We start from the raw sequence: 20101 nt of genomic DNA on the forward strand, positions 1-20101 counted from the left end.
AGTAAATTTTATGTTGCACACATTTTAAAATATAAAATAAGGCAAGGGGTGCCTGGATGGCTCAGTCAGTTAAGCATCTGACTTGATTTTGGCTCAGGTCATGACCTCACAGTTTGTGGATTCAAGCCCCTTGTCGGTCGGGCTCTGTGCTGACAACATGGATCCTGCTTCAGATTCCCTCTCTTTGCCCCTCCCCTGTTCACTCTCTCTCACACACACAAAAAAACAAACATGAAAAAAAATGTAAAAATATATATACATAAAATATGGCTTAGGGCACCTGGGGGAGGGGCAGAGAGACACAGAATCCCAAGTGAGCTCCAGGCTCTGAGCTGTCAGCACAGAGCCTGACGAGGGGCTGGAACTCACAAACCAGGAGATCATGTGACTTGAAGTTGGACGCTTAACCCACCCAGGGGAAGCCTGGGCAATGCTAATATAGCTATCTCCTTTAAGTAACAGGAGAAAAATATTCCATATCATACCTCAAGCCTGATTTTACACTGTAAATTTAGTCTGCCCTCAAATAGTCTTCATTCACATGTAACTAATCAGCATCTAAATATAAGAATACCTACAGAAACACAAGTTGTACACACAAAAGCATCAACTAAATCAAAAGTACATGCCAATACCACCAAAATGGTTTTATTTTTGTCACTGACAACATGCATAACACTGCCAATTGTATCATTATAATTTGTTTTGATTTTGTTAAATAGTACTTAAGTGTGCATTAAAAATATATGTTTACATTTAAGTGTAACACATTAAAGTTCTTTGTAAACATACTCAATATATTTTCCTGCTTTGTTTCATACATAAATAACTTAATCTACAAAATCATAAATAAAACTATTAACTCTTGTGGCCTAGGGGTATATACAAATTTTGGAGCCTGACAAATGTGTTCTCTTTATGATTTTGTAAGTAACAACATGCAATATATGCAGTGTTTATTAACAAATAAATGATTTAGCATCACAAGTCGTTATTGTCTCCCAACCAGGTTCTGCCAATAGACCTTCCAGTGCCCTTGGTAAAGAGGTTATCCACTTACAAAGTCAAAATAATTAAAAGATGAGATTTTTACAATAGTACAGAGGTTGCCACTTAGATACTACTAAGCCTTACTTTGTCTGAAGAAAAAAGCTGCTAGAGTAAATGCTTGTACTATCATTTAAAAGAATGCTAACAAAACCTAAAATAAGATCAGATTAAAATATTAGTCTTGGGGAAAATATCCCATTGAGATTCTGTTACAGGAGCAGAATTAACACTATTGTAAATTTCCCAAAATTTATTTTGAACCATCACTTTGATTCATTAAAACTTTCAGGGAAAAAATAATGACACAAAAAAGTGACCTTAGAAAGTTGATACAATTCCTGATATAGAACATTTGATTATTTACTTTTTGTTTAATGACTGCAAATATGTATTCCTTCAGAAAATATCATATTTGTTGAAAGATACTTCCTCTTTAGTGATTTATTAGATAACCACTCACATTTTTGTTCTGTAATAAAATTAAAGAATTTTGCCTGTTGGAAATGTTTCACTATGCTTTATTTTTCTAGGCCATCATGTTTAGAGTATAAAACTTAGAAAAAAATATTATCAACTAATATTCTCATTAAATGTAAATAATCCAAATGACAAATAAAACTAAGCACTGTCATTACTTTTAAAATCTAAGTTTCTAAGTTTTATTTTTCAGTCAATACAAAAACAATCTGGTTCATACTATTAACTGCCAGAAAAACTTGTTTAAAAAACTAAATATTCTTTGTTAAAGAGCAGATGAAAACAATGATTTCCATGCTCTTATAAGAAAGATTCTGATATACCTAAGTCTAAATCAAATCCATAAATGAGGTGGCTGAAATTCTGTCAACTTTTAACCCAATACAACATGAATGCACGCTTATTTTGCATAAACAATTCAAAATTAAATTTTATAATGGAAATGTCAACAAGTCATAACTACTACATTACTTCTGATGGGCTCCACTATACTTCAACCAGGCACAGCAGATGTGCACATCTGATAGACAGACTGCTTAGAAAATTAAAGCTATCAGAGCTATAAATAAGGAATACATAAATATGAACCAGCATTAGAGCTGTTAAAAAAAAGTAAGATGTGATGTAAACACATCTGATAGTTCTCTCTGTAAGCCATTTTCCACTGATTTATAAAGCTATGGTTTTATAATTCTTTTAAAAAGGAAAATGTTTCTACACTGCTGCATGCAGTAATTTCATTGTACATTCTTGACTACAATGCAATCTTCAAATCCTCTTGAAGAGCCTGACATATCTCATCAGGATTTCTCCAGAAAGTCAGCTTGTCGCATTTTCAGCAGCCTAGAACAAGAAAGTAAGTTTCATTATAATAAAATCATGGAAAAGACACCACAGAGATATATTTGTCAATACTGTACTGTCATTAACAAACAATTCCTCCCCCACATATACCAAGCCACTTGCATCAGGATAATGCAGTGTTTTTTACTTTTTGCAGTACATTAGAACTACCTTTTGGGGGCGCCTGGGTGGCGCAGTCGGTTAAGCGTCCGACTTCAGCCAGGTCACGATCTCGCGGTCCGTGAGTTCGAGCCCCGCGTCGGGCTCTGGGCTGATGGCTCAGAGCCTGGAGCCTGTTTCCGATTCTGTGTCTCCCTCTCTCTCTGCCCCTCCCCCGTTCATGCTCTGTCACTCTCTGTCCCAAAAATAAATAAAAAAAAAAAAAAAAAAAAAAAAAAAAAAAAAAAAGAACTACCTTTTGAACTGACTGCTAGCCTAACAGTGGAAAATTGTTATATCATCTTAATGCAGTTAATGTAAAAATAAAAATATACTGCTACTGGAAAAACTGACCCACAGCAGACCTTGTCCACACACTGTATCCACCTTATCCAGTCTTTATTGGTTTATCTGTTTCTGCATGTTTCATTTTAGTGTGAAAAGGGGATTAAGAATGAAAAAGACCTTTCTGTTACAGGGCAGAGAAAAAAAGGGCAAAAGGAATACTGAACACATGGCTAATCCTGCTTCACCTATTTCACCAACTAGTATACTTTCCCCGATTATTCTGCAGGAATTTCCAGACACTATATTATTATCAGTAAATGATTTGATACAGATTTCTAAAAGATAAAAATTTAAACAAGTAATTTCTTAATTCCAAATATGAAAATGATGATTTTAAACAAGTGTTTCAGAAATACAGGGTAAACTTCTAATTCATGTATGTTTCAACTTCATAATTAAAACTTACTTTTATGTTTAGTCTAAGTTCGAAGGCCTTTCATGAAAATCACTTAACGTGCTGGGAAAATTGTAGTTCTCAATCTGAAACCTTCTCTCTGCAATCAACAGAACCTACCTCGTCCAGATAGTTGGCTATTCTAATTAGCCTTTCGCTTCTTTAGGTTTATTATTCACAAGGATTAGAAAACTAGTTTGAAAAACATTCCCCTTATTCTAAAAGATTTCTTACTTCTTTCTACCTTTATAGGTTCTTATATTAGTTTTAGCTACATACCTTTAGGCACTTTGTCTTCTTCCTAACCCACTTTTTAGTATCATCTACTTCAAAGAAGACTTGAAATAATATAGACAACTACAGAAATTTTTAAAAATTAAAGTACCTTTAACTTTTTGTCCAACCACATTCCATTTTCATACGAATTTTAGAGATTCTCCTCCAAGATACAGACATTGAAATAAGTATTTTCACCTAAACTAAGCAAACCATTAACCCTGTACAGCATTCCCATTACATGAATGTAGCACTACTCTGTTTGAAAGAACAGTAATGGCATCCTAGAGAACTAGTTACCAGATTGTCATTAGAGACTCCAAAATCTCGTAAGCATTGGCCCTGGGGAAAAACCAACCTTCACAAGTCTTGTCTTTCACACTTCCCTTTCCTGTGTACATTTATTCCCTCCTTTGGGAGGATGGGTGGGGACACAAGACTTATTGAATCCCTCATTTCTCTCCCAGCTGTCTCCAATGTCCTCATGCTGTACAAGACGTTCATACAGTGAGGAGACACGTTGGTCACCCTAAGATATCATCATACAGGACAGCTGCAAGAGAAAGGGCAAGGCTTATTCTGCATAGGAATGCATCAACAGTACAATTCAAGGCCCCTTGGCACTAAAAGTAGAAGACAGGAAAGTAGGTTTTGCCCAGAATTTCTGAAATCACAATGTGTGAATGATTACTTACACATAAATACTAGCTCTAAGGAGACAATACCAAAATTCAGTGTTGATAGATCATTCATAAAAATAAAGTCTATTTTTTAAAAACTGCACCTAATGTCCTATCTATGCTGTGAGAGATACACATAATGTGACATATCTATTGATGCTTAAGAAACGGACCTAATTGTGTTACACACAACCAGTTACTTTTACTATAAATGACTTAAACATTATCAATATACAAATCTATGAGAAAGAAAAGCAAAATAATTAATGAAGAATGGTTGCAATTTTCTACAGTTAACTAAAGAACAAAGGAAAAACTGGATGTTTCAGACCAACAGCTCCTTGCAACATTTCAGGATGTCCTCGATTTATATTTTACACATTCTAAAATAGAGTTAAGTACCATACAATTATATTCTAATCACCAGGATTTCAAGGTAAAGGCAGTAAAACACAATAGGAACAGTTTTTCCTTACCCTATTTTTAGTTCTGAAAGAAAAAGTATGAGAGAAATTAATTACTAGCAACCACCCAAAAAGGGGAAAACAACCATACATTTAAAAAGTCTATAAAGATGGGGCGCCTGGGTGGCTCAGTCGGTTGAGCGTCCGACTTTGGCTCAGGTCATGATCTCACAGCTCATGAGTTCAAGCCCCACGTCAGGCTCTGTGCTGAAAGCTCGGAGCCTGGAGCCTGTTTCAGATTCTGTGTCTCCCTCTCTCTGCCCCTCCCCAACTCATGCTCTGTCTCTGTCAAATATAAACAAACATTAAAAAAAAAATTTAAAAAGTCTGTAAAGAGTAAAGAGTGGTCAAGGAAAGACAGGTGTGGTTCACATTATTTTTAAAGTAGCATACCATCTAGAATGGTATTTGCCAAATATCACTGGTTATCTTGTGGGTGGTTCTGAAGGATTTGTTTCCTTCTTTAATACAAATTATATACAGATTTCAAAAATGCCTTTAAAGAAAACATGAAAAAGTTCTAATTAACAATTTTCTTCTTTGCTACAAACTTTTCAGGATTCTCCTCCCGGTTTGTTTTTTTTTTTTTTAATATTTATTTTGAGAGAGAGAGAGAGAGAGAGACAGAGAGAGAGGGAGGGAGAGAGCATTTGCCTGCAAACAGGAAGGGGAAGAGAGAGACAGGGAGAGCCAGAATCCTAAGTAGATTCTGCACGGTCAGTGTGGGGCCAATGCAAGGCTCGAACTCATGAACTGTGAGATCATGATCTGAACTGAAATCAAGAGTTGGACACTTAACCAACTGAGCCACCCAGTGCCCCAAGTCTGAATAGATTTTATAATTATTTAAAAACCTGACTAAAAGAACTTAGTAATCTTACATGCACAGTTAACAAAAGGTTCACATTCAGAATACTTAAGGAAAGACTACCAGTAAAAAAGGGAAAATAAGCCAGAAAAAATGGGCAAGCAACTTGAAACAGTTATCTCACAAAAGAAAATGGCCAAAAATATGTAAGAACATTCAACCTCACTGGTATTAGAAGAAATGCAAATAAAACCATATAAGAAACCTACACATACCCAGCAAAAATGACTAAAATTAAAAACACTCCCAATATTAAGTATTGACAAAGACGTGGAGCAAGGAATGGAAATTCGTATGCTGCTGCTGGAAACAGAAATTAGCACAACTACTTTAGAAGAGTTTAGCATTATCTATTCAAGTTGAAGATAAACATAACCTAACAACCAAGAGACTTTATTTCTAGAATACACACCCAAAGGAAATGCATGCATATATGCATCATGAGACATGGACAACTATACTCATAGCAGCATATTCCTAATAGCCTCACACTGGAAGCAATCGAATGTCCACACAAGGTAGAAAGGATAAATAAATAGTAGTATATTTGTGTAATGAAGCATGATTATTCCAGTGGAAAGGACTGTGTTACAGCTACACACAACATAAATGACCCTCACATGATCCCACTCATAAGTGGAATCCAAAAAAACAAAAACAAAATCAGAATCAGACCTATAAAAAGTGAACAAACTGATGGTTGCAGAAGGGAGCAGGGAGGCAGATGGGCACAACGCGTGAGGGGAGAGGGAGAGACAGGCTTCCAGTTACAGAATGAATAAGTCACAGGAATAAAAGGCGAGGCATAAAGAAATATAGTGATGTCATGGGACAGATGGCAGCTTTTGATAAACATATAACATAATGTATAAACCTGTCAAGTCACTAAGTTGTACACCTGAAATTAATGTAACATTGTATGTCAACTATACTCAAAAAAACCAAAACACAAAAACTCTCTCAAACATGTTAAATGGGGGTGCCTTGGTGGCTCAGTCAGTTAAGCCTCTGACTTCAGCGTGGGTACTGATCTCGTGGTGCGTGGAGTTCAAGCCCCGTGTCGGGCTCTGTGTTGACAGCTCAGAGCCTGGATAGAGCCTGCTTCAGATTCTGTGTCTCCCTCTCTCTGCCCCTCCCCTGCTCATGCTCGTGCTCTGTCTCTCTCTCAAAAATAAAGATTAAAAAAAACCATAATGTTAAATAAAGAACTAGGTAAAGATTGTGCTCTAAGATTCTCTTTATATCAAGCTCGAAAATTTTATAAAATTAGCCTGCAGTGTTTAAAGACCCATGTTAGACAGTAAAACTGTTCAAAGAAAGTATCTACCATAAAAGTCAGGACAGTAGATACTGGAAGGGGAACAGGACACGTTAGTGATGGGGGAGCTCCCAGGAACTTCTGGGTGCTAGCAGTGAGAACTGTACAGATAGTCTCTTTATGATAAATTTTTGCCCTGTGAATATGCTCTGTTTACCTTTTTGTGTTAGTTTCCTTCCTAAAGAACCCTAGCCTTCTTTCATTTTGTCCCGGTTGCTTTCAGTCAGGCTGGCAGTGTTCTGTGCACAGACAGTTGACTGCATCTAGGAGTCATGCACATAATCTCCTTACCACATCCACACCCTGGGCCTTCTCTGCAGAGCATGCTCTGGGGTAAGGCTGATAATTTTCCAAATCAAGTGGTGGTTCCTTTTCACTTACCAGTTCCTTCCTTGATTTCTCATTCCTCTTATATTTTATTTTTCAGTAGCAAAGGAAAAATCAGACTGCACTTTCCACACTTTGCTAGGAAATTTCCTCTGCTAGCTATCCAAGTTCATCACTTACAAGTTTTATTTTTCTTCCAAAACATAATTGAGCCAAGTGCTCTGTCACTTTATAGCAAGGACAACCTTCCCTCCAGAGTTCAATAATATGATCCTCGTGAGGTCTCACCAGAAGCCCCTTTAACGTCCATTATTTCCAGCAACACTCTGTTCATAATAATGTGTGTATTCTCTAAGACAAATAAAGCTTTCTGTACAGCTCTCCTCTCTTTTCTGTGCCCTCACCAGAACTGCTTTTAATGTCCACAGTTCTACCAAGTTTTTTCAAGGAAATCTGGGCTCTATTAAGTGGTGTAAAATTTTCCCACCTCAACCCATCACCCAATTCCAAAGCCACTTCCTCACTTGTAGGTGTTTATTACAACAGCACCCCACTTTCTAAAAGTGAAATCTGAGTTAGATTTCTAGAGCTGCCATCACCAGGTTCCAAACAAACTGGGTGGCTGAAAACAACAGAGATTTATTTTCTCACAGTTCTAAAGGCTAGAAGTCCAACATCAAGGAGTCAGAAGGCTCTAGCAGAAGATCCTTCCTTGCCTCTTCCTAGCTTCTGATGGCTGCCAACAATCCTTGGCCACCACTCTCATCTCTGCCTCCACTGTCACAAGCCATTCTCCCATGTCTGTCTGTGTCTCCACATGGCACTCTTTTCATGTATCTTGGTCCAAATTTTCCTTGTCTAATAAGAACATCGCTCATTAATCCATTATGAGCTCACCTTAACTTAATTACACCTGCTGATACACTATTTCCAAGTAAGGTCACATTCACAGGTACCGGCCTTGAACATATCTTTTTGGGCACAGACACAACGTTAGTCACAACACAAGGAAAATTCTAAACACAGCTGGAGACTTCTGGGAGAGACAACATGGTCCACGATAGTAGCAATTTTTGTAGTTGAACATATGCTACAAAGATCCTGGTTTTCAGGGGCGCCTGGGTGGCTCAGCCGGTTGAGCGTCTGGCTTTGGCTCAGGTCATGATCTCACAGTTTGTGAGTTCGAGCCCCGCATCGGGCTCTGTGCTGACAGGTCGGAGCCTGGAGCCTGCTTCAGATTCTGTGTCTCCCTCTCTCTCTGCTCCTCCCCCGCTCATGCTCTGTCTCACTCTCTCCTTCAAAAATAAATAAAAAAACATAAAAAAAAAAAAAAAAAGATCCTGGTTTTCAGAATTTCTAATGGTGACAGAAGTTAGTTTAATAACATTTAACTAGGATCTTTCACATAAATCCATTAAAAAATAAAAAAGTATTTTTATTTACAACGAACTAACATACAAATCTCTAACCTTTAGTGCTTCAGTGGCCTTGCGAAGTTCCTTAATAACCGACGATAAAGCTTCTGGGTTAATTCCTTGTTCACAAAGACGTACACAAATAGACAGAGTTTCCATATCTAAGCCAGTATTCAAAATTCTTGAAATTTCCAACAGAACTGAAAAAGACATTGAGAAAACTTCAAAAAAATTACATTTAAAAATATGCACACATTACTGTTTTTAATTCATAGAATACTGCACAATATCAAAGAACTAGCACAGCATCCCTAGATTTTGAAATTGTCAAGTATACTGTCTTGCTCTTACTTAGTCCTAGAACCAAAACTAGACTTACACCACCCTCCCTCCACATAACTGCATTTTACCCTGTGATTTATATTCTACCACTCACTTAATATCTTAAGTATATGCATCATAATCAGGATTATTCTGAACATTTCCCCATTTTTTAGTAACCTTTTACAATGTAATTTAGTCACATAACATCCCATTATATGAAAACACCATACATTACTTAGCCACTCTATTTTAAGAGTTAAGTGGGTCTCATGTTTCCCCCACTTAAGTAATACTGTGATAAGCATCTGTACATACTAATTTCATTTTATTAGGATAAATTCCTAGGAGTGGAATTGTTCAGTAATGTACATATTTAAGGCTTTAAAAGTGCTTAGAAGCGTCTACAATTTGACGGAATCATGTCTGTTGAAATCTAATAGTAAAAAACAAAAGTTTATTTTTTAACTTCATTTTTTATAGTTACTTCATTTTATTGTAGTTTATAAAAGTAATTGACATGAGAAACACTAGCAAAAAGCAGCACAGAATATAAATACATTGGCTTCATTAAATTTTGTTTTATGGTGGTTGTTCCCCAGAGCATGTTTAGAATTTGTTAAGTCAATGGTCAACATATTATCTATTGCTTCCTGTATTATTTTCTCTTGGCATTATATTTAGAAGGTTATTCCCCATGCAAAGATTATAGAATTTTCCATCAGTATATCCTTCCATCACTTCAAAGTTTATTTCCTGCCCACCTATAAACATTTAAATATTTAACTCCCTGGAGTTCAAGTGGAAAATAGGATCTGAAATGAGTTCACTGCCTCAATACTATTTATTGAGTGACTTATATTTTTACCATTCAATTAAGATGCCACCTTTATCACATAGTAAATTCCCATTTACCTATGGATTTGTTGCATGTCTATCTTATTTACTAACTTTTATCAGCATGTAGAAGGTTCAAGATTCTTTGTAATCTTTCATTTTTGTAAGCTTTTTTGTTCTCTCAGTGAACTTAAAAATCCTGAGCAATTCCAAAAACAAACTCCAGGTGGATTCTGACTTGCATTGCATAAAAACTACGGTGTTGAATGGACAAGTTAACAATACTGAATGATCCATTAAGTCTAACTCCTTCTGAAAACTATTACACTATTCACAATGTGCATAAAATGGACCCTTTTCACCTTTTTATATTAGACATTCATTTTCATCTCCAGAATTTCAAGTTTTTTAAAAAAAAAGTCTCCCATGCCTCTAATTAATTTTTTGAACACATGGAGTACAGTTCTAAGGTCCTTGTCTTGCTAATTCTAACTGTGTCAATTTTGGGTCTGTTTCAACTGATTCAATTTTCTCCTATCATTGGTTACATTTTCCTGCTTTGTATACTTAACTTTTTATTAGATGCTTGACATTGTAAATTTTACCTTGTTGGTTGATAAGTATTTCTGTACATATTCTTAAGCTTTGTAATGAGATGCAGTTAAATGAAAACAGTTTGAGTCATTTAAGATTTACATAGTCAGGATTAGAGCCCTGTTTAGTGCACAGCTAACTGTTCCTCATCACTGAGGAAAGATGCTCCTGAGTACTATACTCAATGCCTCGTGAATTATGAAGCTTTCCATTCTGGCTGGTAGAGAGAAGCCTTGTATAAGCATGGTGTACTGTTCCTTCTAATTCTTTTGAATGCCTTTTCTAGCTTTTTGTGTACTTTCCTCATACATATGTGCTAATCAATGCTCTTCTGAATATTTGAGGAGGACCCTTCTCCTGATCTCCAGAATCCTCTCTCTGTAAGCTCTTTCCTCTCAGGTATTCTGTCTTGCAAACTCTACCTGCCTTGGTCTCCCTGGACTCTATAACCTCCTTTTGCTAACTCAGGGGGTCCAAAGAGTTCTACCTGGGTTCGCAACACCCCCCAACTGCTGGGAACTCTCTAAAGGTACCAAGAACAGGAAAGTACTGGGCTCACTGCATTTACTGTGCTTAGGATCACTTTCCTTCACAGCCTGATGTCCAGTGTCTTGAAAACCATTGTTCTGTATCGGTTTTGTTGTTGTTTTCCAGGCAGGAGGGTAAATCCGGGTTGTTCCTCCACCATGGCTGGAAGCTGACAGCCCTTTCCATTTCATTTCTTCAGTCTGGATATGCCAACATACCAATAATGCTCTTCAGTTGTATGTAGGCTGTAATTCATGTTATGTTGAATTTATTTCACTAACTCTATTTAGAGATTTCTAATTTCCCCTCAGAATTGCTTGTTGTTTTTAAGTTTATCTAAACTTTTTAATGTTTATTCACTTTTTGAGAGAGAGAGACCATGCGTGCGTGCGCACAAGTGGGGAGCGGGGAGAGAGGGAGACACAGAATCTGAAGCAGGCTCAAGGTTCTGAGCTGTCAGCACAGAGCCCAACAAGGGGCTTGAACTCAAGAAGCCCTGAGATCATGAGCTGGCTGAAGTCAGACGCTTAAGCAACTGAGCCACCCAGGCACCTCTATTTAACCATTTTTGAAAGACAGAGCAGGAGAGAGTGCAAGTAACGGTGGGGAGTGGGGGTGGGGGTGGGCAGAGAGAGAGGGAGAAAAAAGAATCTCAAGCAGGCTCCGCCCAGTCAGCAAGGAGCCCCAACGTGGGGCTAGATCCCATGAACTGTTAGATCAAGACCTGAGCCGAGATCAAGAGTTGGGACGCTTAACCCTGAGTGACCCAGTGCCTCTGCTTGTTCTTATTTCATAGTTACATGCTTTTTTATAACCACTTATTTCATGACTGTTGTTTCTGCCTTTACCTATTTGAAGCTATATTCTTATCTTTGGCCATTTTTGAGATTTGTGTTTTCTGTTTCTTTAAGTATAAGCCAGCAGGAAAAGAGAATGCTTAAGTGTCTGCTCTCTAGAGGCTAAGTACCTCTTAGGTCTGAGTTCAAATGTCACCTTCATTACTTAGTAAGCAAGGTAACCTTTCTATGCCTTTATTTTATCATTCTGTGAAAGTGGGGTAATAATACTTTACAGGATCATTGTGAGGATTACAGGACATACTCAGAACGCCGTGTCCACTGGCATCTGGTAGTGCTCAAAAAAAGAGTTACCTGTTACTACTAAACTTTCTCCCTCTTTTTCAATTTGTATGTGAGTTGTTTATGTTTTTCATCTACCTTAGGTACTTCTGTGACTTCTGGTTGGAAGCTCATCTTCCAAAGGAGATCTTTATTGATGTCCTGAATTGGAGAAGCATTCTTGGACCGGTAGTGTCATGCCAGCCCCAGCCCTCTGGATCAGACTGGTGGAAACACCCTGGCTCCAGACCCACAGGACACACGGACGGTCCTTCCCAATCCCTGGCCATGGCAGATGGCACGTTTCTGGTCCCAGCTTCTCTCGGGCAGGGCAGCATGCTTTGTCAGGTTTCATTCCCAATCTCCTGCTGTGGTGCCCATCTGCTCTTCTCTTTGGGGAAAACCTCTCTTTCTAACCAGGAGATCTTCCTTTCTTGTTTTTAAACATTGCTGGGCTGATAATTGCATGTTAGTATTATTTCCGGTCCTTTTTATATGCTTGGAGCAGAAAGTTTCGGCAAGCGCTCAATCATCATCAATTTTGATAGTGAATCATTAATTTCTTTAATTTTTAGTTTTCATTGTTTTCACAAATTCATTCTACCTTGCTTTGGTATATTCTAAGTGATTAGTGCAGATACCCATAATATGCTCGTAATACTTATTTTTATTTTGTAGCCAGTCATCTTTAATTCTACTGAAGTTTTTCGGTTTTCAGTTGATTCTCTTGTGTTTTCTAATAAATAATCATTTTACCTACAAATAATAGTTTCACATTTTTCTTAACAGTCTTTTCCTTTTCTTATCCTGCACTATCTGCTAAAACTTTCCTATTAATGCTTAAAAAAAGCAGTGAAAGCAGGTATTTCTGATTTTATTTAGAATGCTTTTAACGTTCATGTTAAGGATGATGGTGATTTCATATAGCTATCCTTTGGTGTAACATTTACTGTCTTCTTTGCTAAGACTCTAAAATTAGGAAAAAAGTGCTGAGTCTTATGAATACCTTTTCAGCAAACACTGAAATAACCAGGTAGTTTTCCTTTTTACATAGCAAGAGAGTACATTATGTTGCCAGACTACAGTCACAGAAGAACAATAAGCATGGAAAATCCCTACTTTTACTGTAAGCAGTTAGGAAGCCTGCTCTTTACCTTGAAGTAGAATAGATGTTACCTCATTCCTCACATTGGTCACTGTAAACATTTCCCTGAGAAATAGCAGGAAGAAAGAACAGTCAGGGCCTTGCCTTCTTGGCCTCCAGAGCAAGAATGTGCAGGTATGCTCAGGTCTCATAGGCTGCCTCTCTCAACAGTGACACTGCATGACTTCTGACACTAGGCTTAAAAAGATAATATAACTTCCTCCTGACTCTCTCTTGAGACACTCTCCCTGGCAACCCAGCCACCAACTGGGAGCAAACCCACATGTTCCAGACAACAGCCCTGCTGCAGGCCTAGCTAATAGGCAGTGTCAACTAGAAGATATGTGAGTGGGGCGCCTGGGTGGCTCAGTCGGTTGAGTGTCTGACTCTCGATTTCCACTCAGGTCAGGATCTCACAGGTCGTGAGTTTCGAGCCCCACGTCAGGCTCTGTTCTAACAGTGCAGAGCCTGCTTCAGATTCTCTCTCTCCATCTTTCTCTGCCCCTCCCCACTGCTTGCTTGCTCTCATGCTCCCTCTCTCAAAATAAGTAAATAAACTCAAAAAAAAAAAAATTAGAAGATACGTGAGTGAAGAAGCTTTGGGATGACTCTAGAATCAGCACTAACTGCAATGCACGAGAGACCCCCAATGAGAACTACCCAGACAAGACTGGCCAATGTCCAGAACTGTGAGAGACAAGTACACAACTGTGAGCAACAAGTGTTGCTGTTTTATTTCACTAACTGTGGGATGGTTTGTTACACGACAGCAGAAAACCAGAACACATACTCTGACCCTACTCAAGCTTGCTTGTAAGATTTATGTTGATCTTTTACTTCCTAACTTCATAACCTGAGGGTAATAAGTACTTCTATGGTGCCTACTGTGTAATTGGTACTTACATGTATTTTACGCCTATGTTACTGCTGTAAATATAGTTATGAAAAAGGTAAATATGGTCCCAGTCCTCATGAAATTATGGTGTAGGTGAGATAGATATTGAAGTAATAACTGATCCTTGTTAAAAGGGAAATAGGGACAAGAAAAGCATACCTCCAAAACAAATTACAAGGACATCCTACTTAGTTGTGACAGTGGTTAGGAAAGATTTGTTCTGAAAAAGTGACAATTAAACTTAGACTTCAAGGGTGAAGACAACCTGAATAATGCAGAGGCAGGAAAAAGTGCAAAAAGAGGGAGAGTGAAGAAAACAGCTTGTGCAAAAGTTCCTGTGCTAGACAGAACTTGGTAAGTTCACAGAATAAATTCATAGATCTGAAAGGCTCTTCATGTAAAGGCAATGTAATTACAGGGGGAACATAGGTGTAAAATATGAGAAAAGATAGACATGAACACACACTAAGGCTCTACTGAAGATTTCAGAACTTTGGCATGATATAAAAACGGGAGTATACAAACAGATTTTCATTTTTAAAAGACTTTGGCTGCATAGTATGGAATAGATCTTGGAAAGAGAGTCCAGTTAAGTTGTTGCAATCTTGGTGATAGAATGGCAGATGGCATGAACAGGAGAGATAGAGACAAGTGGTTCAATTTGAGATGTAGGAAGAATTGAAAGGGCTTAGTAAAGAAAAGAAGGCAGGGAAGGTCAAAGAAAGAAAAATGACTGCTAGGTTTATTTCTCCCATCAGTAATTAGACTGACAGCAAGGAATATACATTTGTTTCACTGACACTGCCTTGTACACTGTGAACTCTCTTAACTCCTTTTTCTAGCTGACTACCTGGCATATAACTAAGCAGCACTACAGTGAAAGATAAAGAAGTTTTTGTTTTTTTAACACAATTGTTAAAAACCATAATTACCAGTAGTAATTGGAGGCATAAAGAAAATATAGGAAAACAAAACTGAAAGTATGAAACTATCAATAAAGAGTATCTAAAATTTCAAAACGCTGAAAAGCAAAAAAGGTCACTGAGTACACTGGAGGACAGAGAGAGGGGTAGCTGAAAAGACTGACATTAAAAAAAATTTTTTTTAATGTTTATTTATTTTGGAGAGAGAGAAAGAGACAGAACACGAGTGGGAGTGGGCAGAGAGAGGGAGACATAGAATCTGAAACAGGCTCCAGGCTCTGAGCGGTCAGCACAGAGCCTGACGCAGGGCTCGAACTCATGGGCCGTGAGATCACGACCTGAGCTGAAATCAAACACTTAACCAACTGAGCCACCCAGGCATCTGGAAGAGGCTGACATTTTAAAGAAGGAATCTGGGAGAGAATGTTAAGAATCTAAAAATGAGAGCAGGGGACTGATACAAGACCGTATACTAAATTAGGACCAGAATCGGTCAGGTTCCTTTCAGAGTGAGCCACATAGATAAGCTATAAAGTCTACTTGCTTCTTTTTTTTTTTTTTTTTTTTTTTCCAACGTTTATTTATTTTTGGGACAGAGAGAGACAGAGCATGAACGGGGGAGGGGCAGAGAGAGAGGGAGACACAGAATCGGAAACAGGCTCCAGGCTCTGAGCCATCAGCCCAGAGCCTGACGCGGGGCTCGAACTCCCGGACCGCGAGATCGTGACCTGGCTGAAGTCGGACGCTTAACCGACTGCGCCACCCAGGCGCCCCAAGTCTACTTGCTTCTGAAGTATCATCAAAATGCTTTTATTTCATAATAAAAATAAAAATGTTCATAGCTGACCCTAACATCATTCAGATCCGTTAAAAGATTAAATTACTATCAGCTGACTCTAGTACTGATGGGAGAGGAGTAAAATGAGGAGAAATATACCAGACCTTGAAGGAGGGAAGTCAGATTCAAAAACTTTTGGCTCTCATGGGTGGATATAAATACAGGGAAACCCCACATTAACAGAGTTTCATATATTAATGCTATTTGGGTAGTTCAGTCTAGCCCGTTGGGCAAGCTAAAGTTTTATTTCTGGGAATGAATGTGAAGGAAGATGGGATTATAAAATGACAACATGTAAACTTGTCCAATTCACTATATGGTCAATTATTTACAGTGTGTCACTGTGTTTACCTTTGTGTCTCAATTATTATAGACAACATGGAAAATATAGTTTTCTGTTAACTTCGCAATAATTCAACTTCACATTTTATGTGACTGTCTTAGACTCTAATTATGGCATGACATATGGCAGGGATTTTCTGTAAGTTTAGAGTTCTAATGGAGATAATAGTCCCTAGCTGCCACATTTAACAAATGGTGATCCAGTGCCAACCTGGGGCCTTTCTATCTTGAGGTTTGTGGGCAAACTGTGTACAGAGGAGCAGCATTCTCAAAGTCACATAGCCTCTCTTTGAATTTTTATTTTTAAAACAATCTGTCAGGGGCACCTGGGTGGCCCAGTCAGTTGAGCATTGGACTCTTGATTTTGGCTCAGGTCAAGATCTCACGGTTTGTGGGTTCGAGCACCGCGTCAGGCTCTGCACTGACAGAGTCTGCTTGAGATTCTCTCTCTCCCTCTCCCCTGTGTGTGCGTGCTCTCTCAATAAATACACTTTATGAGGTGCCTGGGTGGCTCAGTCGGTTAAGTGTCCAACCCTAGATTTTGGCTCAGGTCACGATCTCAGGGTTCAGGAGTTTGAGCCCCACATCGGGCTCTGTGCTGGCAGTGTGAAGCCTGCTTGGGATTCACTCTGTCTCCCTGTCTCTGCCACTCCCCAGCTCTCTCTCTCTTTCAAAGCAAATACATAAACTTTAAAATAAACTTTAAAGAAAAAAACATCATTTCTTCACTTTTTCACATGCTTATACTCTCAATAATCATTTTACACACACTTCTCTCAGTAAAAATCTTGATGCAACCAATACAATCAGTTCTCATTTGTACATTGGCAATTCCACCAGCAATAAAATGTGAGTTTTCCATTCAAATGGGATTCTATGGCCACATAAATAAGGACCTGAGCATAGCTAACATAAGAAAACTAACAGGAAGTGAGGCCTCTTACTCTCCATTCGGTTAGAAAACCCACTGGCTTCCAAGCAAAGATGTAAAACAAAACCAGCATCGCCCCACTTTTTGAAAGTTCGTCTCCACTTAGCTTTTACGAAAGATCTATATTAATAGCTATTTTTGCTAACCAAAAGAAATCCAAAGAGGGTTAAAAAAAAAAAAAAAGGCAGAAAGTGAAAATAGTGTTCAGTGCTTGTTTGCAGCAAGCCATTAGCATGTAACCCCAGCATTTTTGAGCATCACTGCCAAGCTCCTTCCCCAGGAATTACACTCAGTATCTCACCATCAAGCTGCCAGAGCTTTGAACTATTACCGGGAGCACATGTGCTTTATCTCTATTTCTTTTGTATATCTGTTAACAAGATGTGTCTTAAGGTATCAGAAAAGTCCAAGAAAGATTATTTTCTGGATTTGAGAACACTCAAAAAATTTTCCATATAAGTTAATACTAACTGCTTCTTCACTTTATACCATTTCAGCTTAGGAAAATTTTCATGGGAACACTGCTTTCGGAAAGCTGGTGAAACCTGTAATGTTATACACATATCACTTCTTTCGTATTTAAGTCCACTTACAAAATAAAACTAATATGCTGTGGTACACTGAGAAAGAACGGGAAATAAGCTGAAAATGGTGTTAAGAACAAAATTCTACGTTTCGGAGAAACACCAAATAGATTCTTGGTAAGTAAAACTTAGATGCAAAGATTCTAATAATACAAGTAGTTCTTTAAAAAGGAAGCAGCGGGGCGCCTGGGTGGCTCAGTCGGTTAAGGGTCCGACTTCGGCTCAGGTCATGATCTCACAGTTCATGAGTTCGAGCCCCGTGTCGGGCTCTGTGCTGACAGCTCAGAGCCTGGAGCCTACTTCACATTCTGTGTCTCCCTCTCTCTGCCCCTTCCCTGCTCATGCTGTGTCTCTCTGTCTCAAAAACAAATAAACATTAAAAAAATAAAAAATAAAAAGGAAACAGCAACCTGTGCAGAAAAAGCAAGAAGCCTTATTAGAAGACCCCATAAGAAATAGCTGAATCACTAAGTGGGGCCCTACAGTAAAGCAAACAAGGAGATACAGCGGGAAGGCTGACACTACTTAGTGAGAACTGCACACTACAGTTAGGGTTCAATAAAGATGGAGACTGATGTCAGTATCCACTGGAAAATGTCAAAAACGCAATGTTTTAACATCCATCAAACACACATAGGTGGATGCGAATAAAAAGGAGACAAAGGATTCTGCAAGTGGGATGTACACGTAACATAACATAAAAATAAAAGTAACTACTTTTTGATCACCTTTGATAACGCCTTTACCTGGTTGTCTTAAATATTCACAATAACCTCAGGAGGAAGTGATCTCATTTTACACAGAATAAAGAAAGCAGCAAGCTCAATGATGTTTAAGTAGCTTGTCTAAACTCACCCCCAGGAGTACAAAGTGGCCGAGCCGGCAGAGAGTAGAGAGAACAGAAAGGGTAACTCCAAGACACGTCTAGCACGTGTGCGCAGGCTTTACGCCCGCTTGCTTGCGGGCGCGAAAACAGGTTAAATACACCTACAGCCTCAGACACGGGCGTCACTTGATCCAGGACGAAACAGAGCAGTTATGAAGGGGTTGACCTAACAAGCGCCTACTGTACTGCTAAGAGACAAAGGACACAGAGGTGACCAAACACACAAGGCCACTGTCTGCAAGGGGCTTACAGACCTGCAGACTGTCCTCGCTCGGGACTATAAGGAAGGGAGACTCTGCACCAGGTCGGGCTCAGAAGTGGGTGCGTGGGGCGACAACGGCTCCCGAGGCCTGCAAGGGGGGAAAGGACAAGAGGACCCGACGCAGCGAAGGGGCGTGGCGCGCGGGGAGGGGGCGGCGCGCGGCTCCCGCGCGGTAAACACGGAGCGCGTGCCGGGCTGACGTGGGGGCCTGAACGTCGTGCGCGCGACAAACTACGCAAGAACGAAGAGACAATTCCCAAAGGATGGGGCCATCAGCCCTACGGCCCTGGCGGGTCCCTTGGGAGAACCCTCAAAGATGCTGTTTGGGGCAGGAAGTGGACCTAAAGTCCTTCTGGACTCATCGCCGCCTGGGAAGCCTGGCTGCGGGAAACGGAGACAAGGTAAAGGGGGCCTAACGGGCACTCACCATCCATGGTCTCCCTCACCGCGTTCAGATTCGCCGCCGCCGCCGCCGCCCCGGCACCGCTGCTACTCGCCATGGCGGAGGCCGAGGGAGGCGGGAAAAGGGCCTGACCCGGAACTGGAGCGCCTTCCTTTCTCCTGGGCAATCACACCGCGCGTCCCCAGCTCACGCCGGGCAGGCTCCGCCCCTCGCGCTCGTCGCCAGCGTGAGGCTGCGTTGATTTAAATTTGGAGCCTCGTTACTCAGCGCGGAATGTGAAGCGAGGAGTTGCCATTCGAATTTACTACGCGGCCTCGATGCGATTGGTTGGTTCGCGGACAGCGGTACGTCGCGATTGGCTAGCTCCCCACAAGGCCCGTGCCCTGGTTGGCCTAAGACAGCGCGGAAGCGGGGAGTTAAAGAGTCTGTGCTTGTCGTGGGAGCTGGCCTGGCCCCTCGGGAGCGCCCTGGAGTCGCCTATTGGGGGGCTTCCTTTTTACACACACTACTAGGTATGTTCTTTGTAGTCCCTGGCCTTTCCTCTTGTCTGGAATTGGAGAGATCACTTTTCCTTTCTCGGAACCCACCTGCCCACTGTCCCCGGGGTGAATGGGAGCAGCGAGGGAATAGGTGAGGAAGAGTTGGGGGGTGGGGGGGGACGCCAAAGTATGATCGTGTAGCGTTGGGGGTGACACTGGCTTGAGTGTCCACCCTGCCCCTCACCCAACGAAACCAGCTGCTTCAGCCTTCCAAGAAGTGGATTCTTTATCCACGGTCGTATCCCCCGATGACTGAAAGCAATGCAGTCTCGCCTTCTACCCTGGAAGTCAGCGAAAGGAGGATGTTTGAGGAGAGGCAACCAAAGGCGGTTAATTT

At 40.0% G+C, this 20101-nt stretch overlaps 2 protein-coding genes across 4 annotated transcripts in view; one reads left to right on the forward strand and one right to left on the reverse strand.

Moving 5' to 3' along the window:
* Positions 1-622: 622 nt before the first annotated feature.
* MZT1 (mitotic spindle organizing protein 1) lies at positions 623-19325 on the reverse strand. 2 transcript variants are annotated; one of them, XM_047080614.1, is made up of 4 exons: positions 19250-19325; positions 10931-11099; positions 8674-8819; positions 623-2370 (listed from the first exon to the last, which is right to left on the reverse strand). In XM_047080614.1, exons 1-4 carry the CDS (start codon positions 19250-19252, stop codon positions 2347-2349), a joined length of 342 nt encoding a protein of 113 aa, XP_046936570.1. In that variant the 5' UTR covers positions 19253-19325; the 3' UTR covers positions 623-2346. The 2 variants fall into 2 exon arrangements, 1 of the variants encoding a protein (XP_046936570.1); XR_006962269.1 differs by lacking the exons at positions 10931-11099; positions 19250-19325 and adding an exon at positions 18815-18901.
* The window catches only part of BORA (BORA aurora kinase A activator), a 28510-nt gene continuing 27452 nt past the window's right edge, over positions 19044-20101 (forward strand). The window contains exon 1 of one of the 2 annotated variants that reach the window (XM_047080593.1): positions 19044-19223. In XM_047080593.1, the coding sequence (XP_046936549.1) occupies positions 19086-19223 (138 nt within the window). In that variant the 5' untranslated portion in view covers positions 19044-19085. The remainder of the gene's footprint in view (positions 19224-20101) is intronic. The other variant, XM_047080603.1, reaches the window with a different exon arrangement.

The sequence above is a fragment of the Lynx rufus genome, unplaced genomic scaffold (assembly GCF_022079265.1).
Source record: "Lynx rufus isolate CCGP_SWC_20201006 ecotype Redwood Valley unplaced genomic scaffold, mLynRuf1.p SCAF_1, whole genome shotgun sequence".
In the NCBI taxonomy this organism is placed as follows: domain Eukaryota; kingdom Metazoa; phylum Chordata; class Mammalia; order Carnivora; family Felidae; genus Lynx; species Lynx rufus.